This window comes from Leucopleurus acutus (genome assembly GCF_964270905.1).
Source record: "Leucopleurus acutus genome assembly, chromosome: 12".
Lineage (NCBI taxonomy): Eukaryota > Metazoa > Chordata > Mammalia > Artiodactyla > Delphinidae > Leucopleurus > Leucopleurus acutus.
The window spans coordinates 56,219,471-56,238,364 of NC_139154.1; the positions used below are offsets into that span (position 1 = coordinate 56,219,471).

An 18,894-nucleotide genomic window follows, 5' to 3' on the forward strand; every position below is an offset into this window, starting at 1 on the left:
CAGACCAGTGCTTGGCCTTGACTTGAATTTCTTTTATTACGAAGTCCTCATCCTTTTTTTTTTTTTTTTTACTTTATTTTATTTTATTTTTGTGGTTTGGGGGAAATTTGACAAATATACCCTCTTTCCTGGCAAAGGAACTTTTTATTTCCTTTTTTTAAATAAATTTATTTATTTTTGGCTGTGTTGGGTATTCGTTGCTGCACGCGGGCTTTCTCTAGTTGCGGTGAGAGGGGGCTACTCTTCGTTGCGGTGTGTGGGCTTCTTATTGCAGTGGCTTCTCTTTGTTGTGGAGCACAGGCTCTAGGCACGCGGGCTTCAGTAGTTGCAGCACACGGGCTCAGCAGTTGTGGCTCATGGGCTCTAGAGCACAGGCTCAGTAGTTGTGGCGCACGGGCTTAGTTGCATATGGGATCTTCCCGGACCAGGGCTTGAACCCGTGTCCCCTGCATTTGCAGGTGGATTCTTAGCCACTGCACCACCAGGGAAGCCCCCTCATCCTTTCTGTGCCTCTTTCTCATTCCCTTCCTCCTCTTCTCTAAGAAGAGAACTGGCAAAATGCCTGTGGGAGGAAAAGCACAGGAGAAGGTGATGGACAAGATAGGGTAGGGAGTGTAACCTTCTCTTCTCCCAGGTCCTTGCACAGTAATACGTTACTCAAAGTTTATGCCGTGACATTGGTCCATCGTGTGAGCTGTTACAAGGTTTATGTGAAATATAATCAGTAGTATTGCCTTATGAAGAAATGCTTCCTTTCATAAAGAATTCTCTGCATAATAGACTCTAGATTTGATGGCAAATCTAATGTCCTCAATGACATGTTGGCTCAAGGTCAGTATATTACTTGAATTAAGTTCATTAAATGATTCTACTCATCCATTTGACATGTACATTTTGGGTTATCTTAATGAAGTCACCTCCTCTAAGGATTTCAGATTAGCAAAAACTTCTACCATGAGTTTGGTGTGAAAGCCTCCAAGTGAGTTTTTAAGGTTAACATTCAGTGCACCAGAACCCTTTCTGTGGAACACTCACAAATACAGTGAAGTACCTTTTTAAATAGATACTGAACAAGAATTTCTGCTTACACCTAGAACTTTCTGTGATTGCTTACTATCCCTTGCTGAACATCAAGCAACAGTAATGAGAGAAATAATGAAAATGCATTGGGAAACAGAGATTATGCATTTTAACACTAGACATAGAGTCCTTTCCATACTTACTTATAACACTCCACAATGGACCAAGACATACCTTTGGAAACACAAAATCCTATAGTCATAGGACATTATTAGTGCCATTTAGTCAGGGGCATATGCTTGAGTAATTGGTAAGAAGAGAATGTGGATTCCAAAGACAGATATTTCTGCCTGTGACCGTCCTCTGGAAAAGCTCAGCAGGAAGCTTCATGCTGGGTCTTTACAGAGTGGTTCCAGCTGCCCGGGAGCGCTTGGCTACAGAGGCTGGGGTCCTGACGCCCTGCATATAGATGTTCCTCATTGCCCCTCAGGCATTGTGGGTTCTGTCCTTTGTGCCTGGGCAGTGAATACTGCCCCTCTCAGAGCTTCCAAGGTGCCTTCCAGGGAGAAGACACCACTTCTTTCCTAAGGAACTTTCCTTCCAGATGCCTTTATAGTTTTTCATTTACTAGTGACCAGTGGTGAATGGAGCTGCCCACAGAATCTGAGCATAAAATTTCCCCAGCTTTGTAGGAGTCATCCAGTTATCGGCCTGGCCAGTGACAGGGAGGGGCTGCCCCACCCCCATCCTTTGTTTCTCCATTGATTGGCCCCATCGCTGCTTTGCTGGGCATTGGGCCTCACTCTGAGCTGTAGAGGGAATGTGACCACTAGTAAGTTCAGAGAAACCAGGAGAAGGTGTTGAATCAAAGAGAAAGGAACTTTCAAGGAAAAGGATGGGGGAGGAAAGATGTGAGGATGGTAGGAGAGAACGGAGAAAAAAGATAAGCAGAATGTGTTAAGCTGTAAATTCTTATACATAAAAAATAGCTCTTAAAAATATATTGTTCTCGGGCTTTCCTGGTAGTGCAGTGGTTGAGAGTCCGCCTGCCGATGCAGGGGACACGGGTTCGTGCCCCGGTCCGGGAAGATCCCACATGCCGCGGAGCGGCTGGGCCCGTGAGCCATGGCCGCTGAGCCTGCGTGTCCGGAGCCTGTGCTCCGCAACGGGAGAGGCCACAACAGTGAGAGGCCCGTGCACTGCAAAAAAAAATAAAAAATAAAAAAATATATATATATAGTTCTCAAAAAGCGTAGTTTGCTGGGGAAAAAAAATGGATTGAAATGAAGTGAGGTTGTTTTTGAAGTAGGAATGTCCTCGTTACTGAGCGGGAGGTCCATCCAGCATCCCTGAAAAATGAAGGAAATTGTTATCTCAATGCTGATTCCCTTCTGGGAGAGCACAGGCGGCCTGCCAGTTCCCTGCGACAGACCATTGTCATTCCTTATCATTCCCCTGCATCATTTACACAGAGATTAACTGGAGATGGGAATTTCTTCAGTTGTTTCTATAAGTATACTCAGCTGGACTTTTTCTCACTTTCCATGGAACAGAACCTGTGATCCTGTCTCCCTACCTATTTGTATTTCAGTTTTAGTTTCTTCGTGTGGTATGTGCAACAGCCATGCGATGATTAAGTTTGTATATTTTGCAATGACAGTCTAATGACTCCTGGCCAACGGGTATTGTTCCCAGCTGGTTGTTACAGTTACTGTCAGCCTCAGTGGCCCTTGATCAGGTTCAGGCCACAAGATGAGAGTTCAGAGGCTTCCGCTGAGCAGAGGAAAACAACAGTAGGGACTGGGGAGGTGGAAGTTTTACCCAATTCTGGGAATCCTAGAGCATGTTGCGATTGTGTAGAGCTTTTCCCCTTCATGTCTCACGTATGATGAGAAATTGTGTTTGTCACATGGAGCGACTCCACCATGTGCCGTTCTTTTCACTAGAGGACACAATCCCAAAGAAGGTGGTATGCCACTTCAGCGGGAAGGCCTACGCTGATGAGGAGCGCTGGGACATTGACAGCTGCACACACTGCTACTGCCTGCAGGGCCAGACCCTCTGCTCGACCGTCAGCTGCCCCCCGTTGCCCTGCGTCGAGCCCATCAACGTGGAAGGGAGCTGCTGCCCAATGTGCCCAGGTATCTAAGCCGCTGCCCTGCCACTTTTCAAACTGGGATGTTGATTCAAAAGGAAGCTAGAACAGACTCAGAACCTCCCCCACCCATCCCTTAGCTCCTGTGGCCCAAACAGAGACCTGGCGGGTAACTTGAGAGCCTGTGACCACCTAGGTGAGTGCCTGATTTTGGTTCCATGCCAGTATTGCTCTCTTCTGACTTGCATTCTCTAAACGTTAAGTGGCAGGCCTTATGGGTGTAACAGACCTGTGAATGACACCTGCCGTATCCGAGTAGCACAGTTTTAGTGCAGTGTTGGACGAGCCTAGCGGAAAAGGTCCATCATCGGACACAGTAGGGAATGATGTTCTAAGGTGAATATCTATCAGAACCAGAATGGAAGAGCTGCATTTAAACAATACGATGCTGGTCCAATCTTTCTTCAGTTCATCAGTTCCAGTAGTACCCAGGCCACCCCGTGCAGCTTTCTCCCAAGCCCTCCTGTGAACTTTCCATCTCTTCCCACCTAGACCGGAACCAAGGAGCACGCCCCCAGCTGGCTGTTGCAGAATCACATGCCTACGTCTGTCCCCACATTCCACCCTTCATGTCAACTTAGTAATCCGCCTCCCAATTTCAAACCGAAGTCCCCCACAGCTGCCCAGATCCTCCCCCAGGCCTTCTCCTGGTTTCCATGTCTGTGTCTCCTGCCAAAACAGCTCCTTTGTTTTCTGCCCCTCGTTGCCAGCAATGCAGGACCTGAGCCCTCAGCAGGACAGCCTCTGGGCAGTGTTCCAGATCTAAAGCCCTGAACACACAGACTTCACAGGCACTCCAGACCACACAGACCAAAGGGAGGGCTCACTCTAGGAGCCCCTCCACGTTCACCTCGATTCTGTGTTTTCTTGCGGCATTGTATTAGAGGCTTGCTCCGTGCAGCACAGTAGGCTAGGAGTCAGGGCAACTTAGAAGGGCATCTACACCGCGCACTTGTAAGATGGGATAGCCAGTTAAACCCGAAGGGTTTCACTGAGCTCTGCATACATTTGCCTTTTGTTTAGCTGTTGTGCAAACTAGCCCTAATGGGCACTTCTAAAAATGTCCATTTATCCCCTAAAAAGGATGGGATGTTCTGCCAGCTCAGGAGGCTGAGTCCTTTTCAGATCTCTTATTGGGTGCTTTTCATAGCTTAGTCTCCTTGGCCTTGTTTAAGGTGTAAATTGAGAGTCACAAGTTCACTTCTGTGATGTCGTATCCCTCGTTGTCCACATAGGGAAAAAACAAAATCCTTAAGTGTTTTGCACGAGAAGAATGAGGAAAAACATGTATTTCTCATTGGAGTTGCTTTATCTATTACATTTCACCTGTTTCACAAGTTTCATACCAGTTTTCCTAGTAATATGCTTTGAGCAGTTCAAATGGTGAAACTTGATCTTATTTATTCAACCAAGATTCATCTCGTGCCTACCCTGTGCAAGCACTGCTCGAGGCCCTGGGGAGACAAGGGTGAATCCAACAAGTCCCCGTCCACACAGCTGATGGTTTCATAGGGAGAGACAGGCAGCACATAAGTAAACAGTAAATAGCGCACAAGATGAGGATAAGAGTCACAGAGAAAACACATAGCGAGGCCGGGGTGGGGGAGGAGGGGCTAGGCAGAACAGGAGACAGGATGTTCTGATAATCCGAGAATGCCTCACTGATCAGATGACATTTATAAAGGGACCCAGAAGAGTGGCAGGAATCATGGGGTAGAGGCAGAATCTCTGTGGTACAGGCAGGACAAAAGCCCAGGGGGTGGGAACATGCCATGAACGTTTAAAGAGAAGCAGGGAGGTTGTGTGGATGTGACCCCATGAGCAGGGAGGGTAACTAGAGGAAAGCAGAGAACTAGCTGTGTGCCAAAACACGAGATCTCATGAGCGATTTTAGAATTTTATTGGGCAAGATAGAAACTCTGGAGGGTTGTGAGCAGAGGAGTGATGGGACGTGACTTGCAGGAGTGGAAGCAGAGAGGCCAGTGGTGCAGGTGAGAGATGAGTGTGGCCTGTACCGGGGCAGTAGCTGTGGAGGTAGGAGAAATGGTTGGGTTCTGATTCTAGTGAAAGGGTAGAATCCATAGGATTTGAACATGATGTGAGGAGTGAGAGGAAGAGAGATGCCAAGGACGACTACAATGTTTTTGACTAAAATATGGAGTTGCAGCTCTGGTGTAAAATCAGTTTGGTTTGGGGAGTTTTTAGTTTGAAATCTCCATTGGACATCTAAGTGGAGATAATGAATAGACAGTGAATCTGTCTGGTCTGGAGTTCAGGAGAGAAATGGGAGATGGGTCTATAAACTTGAACATTGTCAGCCACAGGTGGTTTTTAAGCCTTGAGACCGGACGAGGTCACTCAAGGAGTGAGTGGATATAGAGAGGAAAAGGGAGCCTGGGACTGAGCCCAGGAACCCTCCAACTTTGGGATCTGGGCAGGTGGGGAGGGACTGGCAGAGGAGACAGAGAATGAGCCCCTGCCACACGGGAAGAAACGGAGAGAGCTATGACCTGGGAGCCACATGGAGAGAGGGTAGGAGGAGTGCTGTTGGGTCACATCAGGTGAGAAGCAGGGACTGACTGCTGTGCATTTAGCATTTTCCTAGTCGTCGTGACGAGAGCCATTTCCATACAGTGGTGGCAGCAAAATCTACTTAGAGTGGTTTCTAGAGAGAAGGGGAGGGGGTGAATTGGAGACAACCATTACACAGCCCAGCTACAGACCACGAGTGCTAAGTTCACAGATAGGATTTTCCTGTGGAGTAGAGGCGGGTCTTGGAGGCTTTCACTGAAGGATTGAGCTAGACCTTGAAAGACAGGTGGGTTCTCTTAATTGGAGTGAAAGGGTAATCTGACCAAAGACCCTGAGACAGAAAGGTCAAGGCCAAATGCCCTTGGAATAGGGAGTTCTGGGAGCGGGAAATAAAGACAGAGAAGATGACTTTGGTCCAGATTTTTAGGGCCTTAATTGTCAATTGGAGAGGTAGATTTTGTCCTTTGTCCTTCGTGGCTCATTTTTTCTTTTTTTTTTTTTGCGGTACGCGGGCCTCTCACTGTTGTGGCCTCTCCAGTTGTGGAGCACAGGCTCTGGACGTGCAGGCTCAGCGGCCATGTCTCACGGGCCCAGCCGCTCCGCAGCATGTGGGATCTTCCCGGACCGGGGCACGAACCCATGTCCCCTGCATCGGCAGGCGGACTCTCAACCACTGCGCCACCAGGGAAGCCCCGTGGCTCATTTTTGAGCAGATGAAACACAAGATCATGGAGGTGCTTTGGGGAGCCACACAGTGATCTGTAGGAGGACTGAAGCAGGGAGAGACCAGAAGCCAGGACAGCTGTGACTTGCACTGTAGATGTCCCAGATGTGTGATGATTAGGACCCAAATTCAGGTGATGGCGGCAGGAATAGAGGGAAAGAGCCACTCTCCTCGGTTGCGAGTTTAATAGAGGAAAGAGTGCAGGTTTCACTAACATCCTGCTCATAACTAGAGATTTCTCCAGTGACTTCTCAGTCAGCATTTACTGTTGGATTGGAATTGAATTTCTGTTAAGTCCCCCTTCTGCTTCTGATGTATTATTCATGAATCATTTCTCCATCTTATCTCAGCAAATTTTGCAGTCAGGTGAGCTCTGCCACCTTACATTTGATTAAGTGTAGCCCGCCAGGAAGCCTGGATTCCTGTCCCATTTTTCTCCTGGGCCCTCTGAAGTTTCACGTTGCCGATTCTCACCTGGAAAGCTCAAGCTACTTGGCTTTGTCCCCTATGCACATCAGCTAACGTTCTGAACAGCCTCACCCTTACAAAGCACTTTCCCCCTCTGCCATCTTTGGATACGAGTACCAGACCTGTGAACTGATTTGCTGGTTAGTACTTGTCCCATTTGATAGAAAACAGGGTGAGAAAAGCTAAGTGAATTATCCAAAGCCATGCAGCTAGTTAGCAGAAGACCCAGGAGTCCCCAGTCCTAAGGTGACTTACGGTTCCATCTCCCAGAAGATGGTGTCCTCCCCTTGTAAGCCCCAAGCACCCTGCCCCATATCCAGAAAAGGACATTTTAAGGAGGGTGGCTCTTACAATGGGCCAGGTGCCTCTGACTGTAAAGTACATCCCCAGTGGGTTGTCTTAGGTTCCTCTGAAGTTCAGGTCAAATCTGACCCCAGTTGTAATTCTTTAATTCTGACCATGTGCCCGTGATCTATGCCACCTGGCCAGGTAAAGATTTGTGTCACTCCCCTGGCCCTGTCATCCACAATGCCAGCAGCTTTATAAAGGACTCTTGTAGTAAATGCCGGAAGGGTTCTATTTTAGAGTTGGGATTGAATGCAGTCTTTGGCCATGGCAGGCCTGGGCCCAGGCATGGAAACACAGCAGCGCCCACACTTCTTTTTGTTTCTTCAAGCAGTTTTTTTGCTGAAAGTTTTATCCTTTTTGACAAAACTGCTCAGAGGTGGCTTCCCTCTTAAGTTCACATCAAAGGGAAATGACCCTCTCCCCTTAGACTTGAGGGCTCTGAACTGGAGCTTTGAGTATTTTATGATAAAGAAGGAGGCGTGGGTAGATTTTAATCAGAGCGGAACTGAGTTTAGTGGAGCAAACTGGTCCAGAGGACAGGCCATGAGCTGCCAGACGGTGAGAAGTAACTCATCATGAGGGGCCCGTGAGGGCAGGACTGGTCTTGCTCACAACTGTATCCCCCCAGCTTAGGCCAGTGCCTGCCACATAGGAAATACTTGGAAAATATTTGCTGAACAATGGTGATTAGCAATCACTAAGTAAGACATCCTCCTGCATCCTAGGTAGATCCTTCCAACTTTCCCCTCTGTTGCCAAGGAGGGCCTTTCTAAGCACCTGTGGGAAGAGAACTCACACTGTCAAGTCTGTGTTGTTTGTAGGGTTTCACTGAAATCTACTTGTAGGCAGGTATGAGGCACAAGAATTTCAACGCTGCTTGTCTGCTGCTGTCACTCAGGAAAGACCCTGAGCTGAACTGAATTGACCCCAGCCCTGGGAGTCTCCGCAGAGGAGGTCTTTGCTACTTAGCTGCTGACATTCACAGGTTTTTGGCATGGATCTCGTTAGCCTTTTCTCCCGAGGCGTCAGAAGGCAGTGGCAGGTCAGCCCCTGTTGGGATAGGAAAGCTCCAGGCTGTGCGCTGGACCAGGCAGGGCAGGGGCTCAGGGTGCCACGGCACTGAAAGATGTCATGTAAATGTCAAGGGGGTTTCTTCCCGAATTCCTCCAGGAAATTCGTATCACATATCGAGATGTCTCAGTGGGCGAGCTGAACACCATCCCTACACACACACACACACCCCCCAGGCCCACCCAGCCCAGACTTATTGAATCAGGACCTGTGAGCGTCAGCACATTTTATAAGCTCCTCAGGTGATTCAGATGATAGAAAAGTTTGGAATCACTAGTTTATACTCAGACCCCTGCTTCTGTGGATGAAAATGTTTTCAATAACTTCTCTTTTTAATTCTAGAGTTTTTAGAGACCTGTTGAACCTTTCAAAACTCTGAGAGTGTCTACTTCTTGCCATGTTTGAGGTCTTAGAATTTAAGTAAGAGAAGCAAAAGCCAAAGTGACTTTATTCTTGGGGGCAATAGGAAGACCTGGGCTTTGGAATCACAGAACTGGATTGGAAGCCCAGCTCTGCTGGTTCCCGGGTGCATAATCTTGGGCAATTTCTTAACGTCTTAGCATTTATTTCCCTGGCAGATGCTCGGTTAGCTCACAGTGGAAGATTAGCACGTACTCTATTCTCTATCACTCTTCCCTTCTCTCAGATTTATCCTTTTTAAAGTTCACTTCTTGAAAGGCTGGTAACTTTGGGATAGAACGTGATCACTGTGAGCAGAGAGGATTTTCTTTTAACTTATATAACGTATTTCATGTATTTTATTTTGGACTAAATTAGGCTGAATATTAGTGAGTATTTCGTATTACCAATGTTGGGTAACCCTATTATAAAAATCAGTTAATAATATGGCAGGCCCTGGCCAAGAAGTACATGATTGAGGCTGACTTCTATTGTTATATTTTGAAAACAGAGGTTCTTAAGAATTATTTCTTTTAAAAGTTGGCTAATTATTGTTAGCCAGATGAAGTAGGGATATACAAATATTTATGTAGGAACCACGGAAAGCTTTGGATTTTCTCACTGGTCCCTTTAGAACTTGGCTTCAAAAAAAAGAAAAATCCTGATATTGGAGATTAATGAATATCATTCTTCTCGGTTTTGTTTCATGTTGTAGTATCTTGTTGACCAAAGTGTCTATATGATCGAGTTAGATAATATTAATATGTTTACCCAAGATCAGTTTCCAATCTGCATGGTTCCAGGAATAACACAGTAGACATTTAAGACTTAAATCGGGCAGCACCTCATGAGGTCCGCCAACATCCATTCCCATTGAGGGGAAGGGAGTGGAGGGGAAATGAATAAAGAATGGAAGATGCTTTAACTGTTTCACTTCCTGTGACATATTTCATATAAATGATTCAACACTCATTTATTAAAGAGCAAGTTATTAAAGTATAATTTATTAGATGGAAAGTAAAAGAAATCCTTTCATTTCAGCCAGTGACCATCAGCTTGCATGAATCTGTAGAGCCAACAGCGTTTGTCATGAAAAAGCAGAGCTTCTGACCCAGGTGGAGGAGTAATCTTCTCCCGTCTTTTTAAATCGTTGTAGGACATGTTTCCCACCCCTACAAAGCTAGTAACTGTAGCATTAATGATGTCAAGGTGGAAACTGGATCCTTCATGTCCCAGGACATGTTGTGTTGTATTGCATGCACCGTCCGTTTGGATTGAGGAGACAAGTCAACAGTAAGGAGCCCCTCCATCATCGCTTATGAAAAATGTCCCCTTCTTTTAGAAATGTATGTCCCAGAACCAACTAATATACCCATTGAGAAGACAAATCATCGTGGAGAGACTGACCTGGAGGTTCCCCTGTGGCCCACACCTAGTGAAAATGACATTATCCACATCCCCAGAGGTAAGTGCCGAAGTCAGCTGAGATCTGTCTAGTCTTGTGTATGGTTTACTTTTTTTTTTTTTTTCTAATTTTCAAAACTTCTTTTGGGTAACCTTTTAAAATACGTGCCCAGGTAAGTTCAAATAACCACTCCAAGAAAGACCTGCTTGGCTGTAACATATTTAACAACCCAGGATGATGAAATAAGTCTGCAGTTAACTGGGTAAAATGCCTTTTTTCTGGTCCCACGTGCTCAGAGGCTTAATGACAATGGAAAGAAATATGTCCCTGGTCATAAGAGCTTGGTATCTGGAATTTCTAAGCCATCTCTCAAATGCAGGTGTGAGAATAAACTTTGTAAGCAGAGTAGTAATAAATTACTCACTTGTTCCTGTGGATTCTGTATTAAGCATTTATGCATTAGGTTACCCTCTTCTTCCAGGTAGTTTTCACTCCATGAGGAGTTCAGTTTATTACTGTGTTGATTCTTCCACTCATCAGGCTTAAAGTCCATGTGTTGGTTTTTTGTTCCCCCTTGCTCTGTCCTTTTAGTCGTGTGTAATAGAGATGTTATTCTGCCTCTCAGCTGCTAAGTGGTAAGGCAAGGCCAAGTTCCTGTCAATCTTGCCTTCTCTCTAAAAGTAGTCCTCTTGATCAAAAGAGTATAAGCTTGCTCTTAGTCATGACTCAGTACTGCCTCCTGTCTACTCCAAGGACATTTTCAAAATCACTGTTAGACCGTTTTTATATTTCTTTTGGAAGAAGCAGTATTCATTGCTTGAGAGATTAATGGTCTGTTACTCTAGATATTGTAAGTGTTATGCTTGGATCAAGCCAGATGACCAGAGCACCAGATTCCTGGACCCAAGTTTTGGCTCCTTATATAACTGCTGACTGCATGGCGCTTCAGCATTATGTTTACAGTCATTCAGTCAACAAATATTAGTGCCTGCTCTTTGCCACATACTCATCTGGATGCTGAGCTTTAGTCATAAGCATAGCCATATTTATTATGTTACGTTGAGGACTCTGGATGACATAATATTTCTGTTATAAAGACCCTGAGGAGAAATTTCCTCATATATCAGTAGCAAGAAAATTTATGATTCTCCTAAGCAACTGATTTGTTTTAATCTTAAAGACACTGTGAATCTTATTGATGATGCTTATTTCCATTTTTGCTTTGGCTGCTAGGAAGCTTAAAGCTCATTTTATGGCCTGCTTTTTGCATCAAAACAGAATTTAAGGACTAAATTTTGTAACAGACCTCAACTGAAGCTTCATTTTCCTTTCCCCAAGATTTTCCTTAATTTACGTTTTAATCTTCTTATATGACATATATTCCTAAAAACACTTCCAATATCATTTGAAATGTGGGAAGGTGAAAATTCATTCTTTTATTCATTGTGTTTTTAAAACCTGAATTCATCAATAAAATGTTACTTTTTGGGCTTCCCTGGTGGCGCAGTGGTTGAGAGTCCGCCTGCCAGTGCAGGGGACACGGGTTTGTGCCCCGGTCCAGGAAGATCCCACATGCCGCGGAGCGGCTGGGCCCGTGAGCCATGGCCGCTGGGCCTGCACGTGTCCGGAGCCTGTGCTCTGCAACGGGAGAGGCCACAACAGTGAGAGGCCCGCGTACCGCAAAAAAAAAAAAAAAATGTTACTTTTACCTTTGGCATGAGAAACTACGCTTCTTTTTGGCCGCACCGCACGGCTTCCGGGATCTTAGTTCCCTGGCCAGGGATGAAACCCGCACCCTCAGCAGTGAAAGTGCAGACGGAGTCCTAACTACTGGACCACCAGGGAACTCCCCCCTTTGGCATTTTTCTTGATGCTGATAAATATGTTCCCTTTTTTTTCCCCCTTCCTATAAAGTATTACCATCTGCCTCTCTAAAATGACTAGGAAGGGTCTCTTCTTCTCATCCCCCCACATACACATAGAAGGATATTAATAAAAATCTGAGTTTTAAACTATAGACAGTATTAACATCACAAAGCTGTACTACTTCATGAGCTGAGTTTCCAAAACAATTTAAAAGCAGGTCCTTTTGATTGCATGTGTTCTGCATCTTTCACTAACCTGGTCTTTGATGCATTTAAAGACATCCTGACTACAGTGGTTTATTTGAAACAAAAGAAAAATAAGGAAATCTTCAGAGAGTGCTCCTGATTGGTATCTATTTAAATTTGTTATCTCTGTCTGCAGTGTTCATTGCAAGAATGATGATTTAAAGGAACAAAAAGACCACCATTTATAAGAGCAAAATTAAACATCCCTTGTACAATAACCAAGGCAGGAAAATGATCCAATAGGTCCAGTGAGTTTTCAACAAGTTTATGAAAAGTACGGCATTTTAGCTTAGAGCTCAGTAAACCAGAATATTAACCAAAAGACAAGGCTCTTGATTCTGGCTTGGTTTTTACGAGTACACTACTAATTAGTCTTATCTATTACACTACTAAGTAGAAGCATATACTTTGTCCTAGTCTCCTATTTGTTAGTAAACAGGGAGCTAAGCTGATGTTTCTGCTTCAAAATCTTAGAAGACCATAAAGGTTAACATTAATTAAAATATTTTCAGTAGTCTAATTTTAGTCACTTTTAAAAAAAATGGTTTTTAATTTATTATTTATTTTTGGTTGCATTGGACCTTTGTTGCTGTGCGCAGGCTTTCTCTAGTTGTGGCGAGTGGGGGCTACTCTTAGTTGTAGTGCGCGGGCTCCTCATTGCGATGGCTTCTCTTGTTGTGGAGCACGGGCTCTAGGTGCACAGGCTTCAGTAGTTGTGGCACATGGGCTCAGTAGTTGTGGCTTGCGGGCTCTGGAGCACAGGCTCAGTAGTTGTGGTGCACGGCCTTAGTTGCTCCACAGCATGTGGGATCTTCCCGGACCAGGGCTTGAACCCTTGTTCCCTGCATTGGCAGGCAGGTTCTTAACCACTGCACCACCAGGGAAGCCCTAGTCACTTTTTCTTTAAAGTCTGTGTAAGAATTTTCTTATTTTCTTTATTAGCTAGAATCAGCATCATCCTGCCCAATTACTAAAACTTCTCACCCTAATATTTTCTTTTTTACATCCATCCCTAAGAGCTCTGCTCTCTCATAAGAGCTCTTTGGAGCCACATTAGACTTCAATCATGTTTTAGCCTTAAGGTACTAGGAAGCAGTAAAACCACGTTGCTGATCTCTATTTGCAATGTAATTAAAATAATCCTTAAAAATTCTGGTTTAGGGCTTCCCTGGTGGCGCAGTGGTTGAGAGTCTGCCTGCCGATGCAGGGGACACGGGTTCGTGCCCCGGTCCGGGAAGATCCCACATGCCGCAGAGCGGCTGGGCCCGTGAGCCATGGCCGCTGAGCCTGCGCGTCCGGAGCCTGTGCTCTGCAATGGGAGAGGCCACAACAGTGAAAGGCCCGCATACTGCAAAAAAAAAAAAAAAAAAAAAATTCTGGTTTAGGTAATAAATGCTTGTAATTTTTTTTTCTTCTAGACATGGGTCCTCTCCAGGTAGATTACAGAGATAATAACAGGCTGCACTCAGGAGAAGATTCTTCGCTGGACTCCATTGCCTCAGTTGTGGTTCCCATAATAATAGGCCTCTCTATTATAATAGCATTCCTGTTCATCAATCAGAAGAAACAGTGGATACCACTGCTTTGCTGGTATCGAACACCAACTAAGGTATTGTACTGACAAAGTTTCAGCCTCTTAAACGATCAAACTAGGAAAGCTTGTACGCTTAGATTTCCTTAGTTGCTTGATATCTTCTCTATTAGCCAGTGAAATGTTTACTTTGCTCCTCATAGCTTCAGATGCACATTAAGCTGTGGTGATCAAGATACATAGTATTTGCCCTGGGCTAGATGGCTGGATCAAGTCTCCGTCATCCATCAGTTAATGAATCCTGACGTTTCACAGATCCAATTTCCTGGATTTACTTTAAAGTTTTCAAATAAGCAGATACCCCTGGATTGATTCCTAAGTGATTGTTGTTTATATTAGAAATTAAAACTTGGTCACTTGGTATTTCTCAATCATCTATCAACTTAGAATTGGGAGAGGAAGAAAAAAAATCACAAGGTTAGGGAGATAACACACAGAACAGGGCAAAAGGAGAGCTAAAAGATGATGACAATGTACAAAAGTCCAAAGGACAGGGAGATGTGTCAAAGGCAGGCAGAAAGGGGAAAGGTAACAAACGATGAAGAGATTGTGTGAAATAATACCAGACAAGGTGGAGGGGGTCAGATTTCATATTGCAGGGGAAAGAATATGTGTTTGTTGTCAATACAAATGCAAAGGGCCTCAATCTGCCTATTTTAAAAAGCAGGAAATAATTCATTTTCATGAAGGGAAAAAATCATAATTCCTTTGAACACTAACTACTTTTTGCAGTTTGGTTTTTACTAAAGAAAAAAGATATACAACCTCAAGAATTGAAAACAGCCAATTTACCATACAGATAATAATACTTTCACTGATTTTCTTACAACAAATATGTAAATTGCCTCTGTGCTGGGCGCATGCTGGGTCAGGATACAGGGCTGCACAAGACACAGTCCCTACCTGCAAAGCTGGGGAGAGAGCTGCTCATATCATAGTGTGTATGGCTGGATACAGACAGACTGGCCCAACCTGGGATGCTGATTTTACAGCCTGATAAGAAATGGTCCGTTTATCTTAAAATCTGTCTATCTGGTACCTTCCACTCATCTTTCAACCCTCTTAAGCACTAGTCTGTACTTCAAGGATTTGAAAATAATTATGTCACTTCCGTATTTTCTCAGTTCCTTCATCCCCTCCGTTTGACATAATTTATTGACATTTCACCCCTACACAGTTTGTCAGTATTCCTCATAAGAGTATAGTTGGCCGCACTTCCCTGGTGGTCCAGTGGTTAAGGCTCCACACTTCCACTGCAGGGGGCACAGGCTGGATCCCTGGTTGGGGAGCTAAGGTACCACATGCCATGCAGCGCAGCCACAAAAAAAGTATAGTTGGCACCAGAGCATGATGTGAACCCACGCAGTCTGCCCATCCATGTGCTGTGATGCTGTTTTCTCACTTGAATGCGGTACTAAATATCTGTTGGTTTGAGATATGTAAAGCAGTTAATTCTTTGTGGTTCTTTTTCCTCCTCCCATTAAATAGCCTTCTTCTTTAAATAATCAGCTGGTATCTGTGGACTGCAAGAAAGGAACCCGAGTCCAGGTGGACGGTTCCCAGAGAATGCTGAGAATCGCAGAACCAGACGCCAGATTCAGTGGCTTCTACAGCATGCAAAAACAGAACCACCTACAGGCAGACAATTTCTACCAAACGGTGTGAAGAGAGGCAGTGTGGATGAGGTTTTGAAAGACAGAAAAACGACTCAATCTGCTCTTTAACTAGAATTTGTGCACTTGCTTAGTGGATTGTTTTGGATTGTGACTTGATGTACAGCGCTGAGGACTTCCTGGGCTGGGCTCTGTCGACAGCAGTGTGCAGAACAAGCATTCCCACTCTTCCTCAAGATAACTGACCAAGTGTTGTCTTAGAACCAAAGGTTTGAAAGTTGCTAAGGTGTATTTGCTTGTACTATAGCTGTAGAGATACTTGGGGACGGGGACAGTGAGTTTGGTTGGGGCGAATGGGTGGGAGGGTGGTGTTGGGAAGACAAATAGGTCAGCTTGGCTTGTGGAGAAATCCAGTCCAGTGGCCCAGAGGATACTTTTTTCCTGTTGCTCGGAAGACTTGCACTGGTTGCTGCAAAGCTCAGGCCTGAGTGAGCAGGAAAACAAAAAGGCCTTGCGATCCAGCTGCCATAACCACCTTAGACTACCAGACGAGCACATCAGACCCTTTTGATAGCCAACCCAGGCCTAAAGCCACATGCTTCTTTTATATACAGTCACAGCTGCAGTAGGTGGTGAGGAAGCAAGAGAAATGGGGTAGCGACGTTTCTCTAAAGCGGGTGATTAAGGATATATACAGTTATACTTTTTGCTGCTTTCTTTTTCTTCCAAGTCAGTCAATCAGCCAGTTCCTAGCAGAGTCAGCAAATGAATAAAACCCGAGTCGTTTCTTGACGTGAGCACTGGAGCTTTTCTGACAGCAGCCTGGCAGGAAGGAGAAGAGGGGGAAGGACACCAGGCATTCCCAGGGGCTATACTTCCTTGTTTGTTGTTGCTTTCTTCTGTTCTGTCGGTTGTTCATAGTTTTCGTTGAAGCTCTAGCTTAAGAAGAAACTTTTTTAAAAAAAAAAGACTGTTTGGGGATCTTTTTTTCCTTACTATATACTGATTCTACAAAATAGAAACTACTTCATTTTAATTGTATATTATTCAAGCACCTTTGTTGAAGCTCAAAAAAAAATTATGCCTCTTTAAACTTTAGCAATTATAGGAATATTTATGTAACTATCTTATGCTTCAGAAAAACAAAAGTATTTGTGTGCGTGTGTATATAATATATATGCATATATATTTATACACATACAATTTATGTTTTCCTGTTGAATGTATTTTTATGAGATTTTAACCAGAACAAAAAACAAACAGGCATTCCATATCAGTGCTTTTGATCACTTAAATTTTTGATTAACACAAAGTCTCAATCTACTTGCAGTTTAATTGGGAAGAGAAACGTGTGAGTGTTGGGTGTATGTGTGTTTGTGTGTGTATGCACACGCCTTGAGCAGTCAGCATCGTACCTGCTATGGAGAAGGTATTCCTTTATTAAAATCTTCCTCATTTGGATTTGCTTTTGGTTTTCAATTTGCTCACTGGTCTCTGCATCACTAATCAGCTCCGGGATTTTTTTTTTTTTTCTTTTCAAACAACTGTTTGAAACAACTACTGGAATATTGTCCATAATAAGCTGGAAGTTTGTTGTAGTTTGCCTCAGATATAACTGACTGTATACTATAGTGTTAACTTTTCAAACAGCTCTTAGCACTTTTATACTAATTACCCATTTGTTGCATTGATTTTTCTTTTTAAAATGCTTGTTGTGAAAGACACAGATACCCAGTATGCTTAATGTGAAAAGAAAATGTGTTCTGTTTTGTAAAGGAACTTTCAAGTATTGTTGTAAATACTTGGACAGAGGTTGCTGAACTTTAAAAAAAAATTAATTTATTATTATAATGACCTAATTTATTAATCTGAAGATTAACCATTTCTTTTGTCTTAGAATATCAAAAAAAAGAAAAGAAAAAGGTGTTCTAGCTGTTTGCATCAAAGAAAAAAAGATTTATTATCAAGGGGCAATATTTTTATCTCCAAAATAAATTTGTTAATGATATGTTACCAAAATAGACCTACATCAGCCTGATTAGTATAAATTTTTGTTGACAATTAATCCATTCCTGGCATAAAAAGTCTATCCAAAAATTGTAAATGCTTGCTTTTTGTTTTTTCAATCATGGCCATATTATGAAAATACTAACAGGATATAGGACAAGGTGTAAATTTTTTTTATTATTTTAAAGATTTGATTTATCCTGAGTGCTATATCTATTACTCTTTTACTTTGGTTCCTGTTGTGCTCTGTAAAAGAAAAATATAATTTCCTGAAGAATAAAATAGATATATGGCACTTGGAGTGCACTATAGTTCTACAGTTTGTTTTGTTTTCTTCAAAAAACAAGGCTGTAAAAGGATTACCTGCAACTTGATTCTTGGCAGCAAATAAACACTTTGACTCTAAATCACACAGCGTCACTTTCAAAAAGATTCTGTGTCTGAGATGAGAAAGATGACTCGTCCTTTTACTTTAAGGCTGTCAGTTCCGGCGTCACAAGCAGCCCCAGTGCTTCTCTCAGAAGGCAGGCCTTTCCCAAGGAATCCTTGTTTAAAAAAAAAAAAAAAAGGGTGTCCCCCGCCCAGCAATCAAGTGTACAGCACAGGGATGCTGCTGTGAGAGAAACTTAAAACCTACCTGTTGTCAGTCACAGATCAGAAACACGCCCATCTCATCATTAGTGTCAAACTCATTCATCATGTGTAGGAGAAAGGCTGTAGTGGGAAACCCTAGGATTTTACTAATGCTGAAGAAAGAGGTTACCAAGCAAAATAGAGGAAACCTCATTAAAAGGGGACTTTGAGTTGATAGGAAAAAATAGCATATTTTTCATACATTTCAGATGCATCAACTTAAGAATGAACTATAAACAGAGCACTGTTGGGTCGCGTCAAAAAAAATCTCTTTTGACTCTTTCGGATGCCCTCCAAAGTGATATTTCTTCAGTATAAGACAATTTTTACAAATTCAGATTAAATTATTAATATTATTGTATTAGTATGCATCTTCATCAATTCAAGGGCAAGGGACAAATTAATTAGTTCCACATATTCGCTATCAAATAAGACATTAATAAAACAAGGAACCATCTCAAGTTCCACATACTCCTAGAGAACGGCTTAAGTGCCACGCTGGCATCAACTCCAAACTGAGCTACTGCCGTTGCAGTCCTGGTGTCCCGTTTACTGAGCCGGGTAGCTCTGTATGCTCACAGATGTTTAAGTGGAATTTTAAAAGCCCCCCGACAGCAGGTCCTATAGAGACTCTACTTACACTCATGTTGTCAATGGGAAGAAGCTGCCATGGCTGTTAGGAATGTCTCACGGACTCAGAAAAAGAACAGGACTTCCATCATTCCACAGCAGCTTAGCACGATCTGAAAAAAGTCCCTCTCTCCCCTCCTTAGCATCATGAGGCTAATCAAGATTTCACCAGCTCACACACTGTAAT

The 18,894-nt window shown here is 43.5% G+C and overlaps 1 protein-coding gene across 3 annotated transcripts in view; it reads left to right on the forward strand.

Annotated features, from left to right (window-relative positions):
* The window catches only part of CRIM1 (cysteine rich transmembrane BMP regulator 1), a 208,316-nt gene extending 190,211 nt beyond the window's left edge, over positions 1 to 18,105 (forward strand). For 2 of the 3 annotated variants that reach the window (XM_082851850.1, XM_082851852.1), the window contains 4 exons: positions 2,967 to 3,161; positions 10,060 to 10,182; positions 13,652 to 13,842; positions 15,313 to 18,105. In XM_082851850.1, coding sequence (XP_082707976.1) covers positions 2,967 to 3,161; positions 10,060 to 10,182; positions 13,652 to 13,842; positions 15,313 to 15,489 — 686 coding nt within the window. In that variant the 3' untranslated portion in view covers positions 15,490 to 18,105. The remainder of the gene's footprint in view (positions 1 to 2,966; positions 3,162 to 10,059; positions 10,183 to 13,651; positions 13,843 to 15,312) is intronic. The other variant, XM_082851851.1, reaches the window with a different exon arrangement.
* Positions 18,106 to 18,894: the final 789 nt, after the last annotated feature.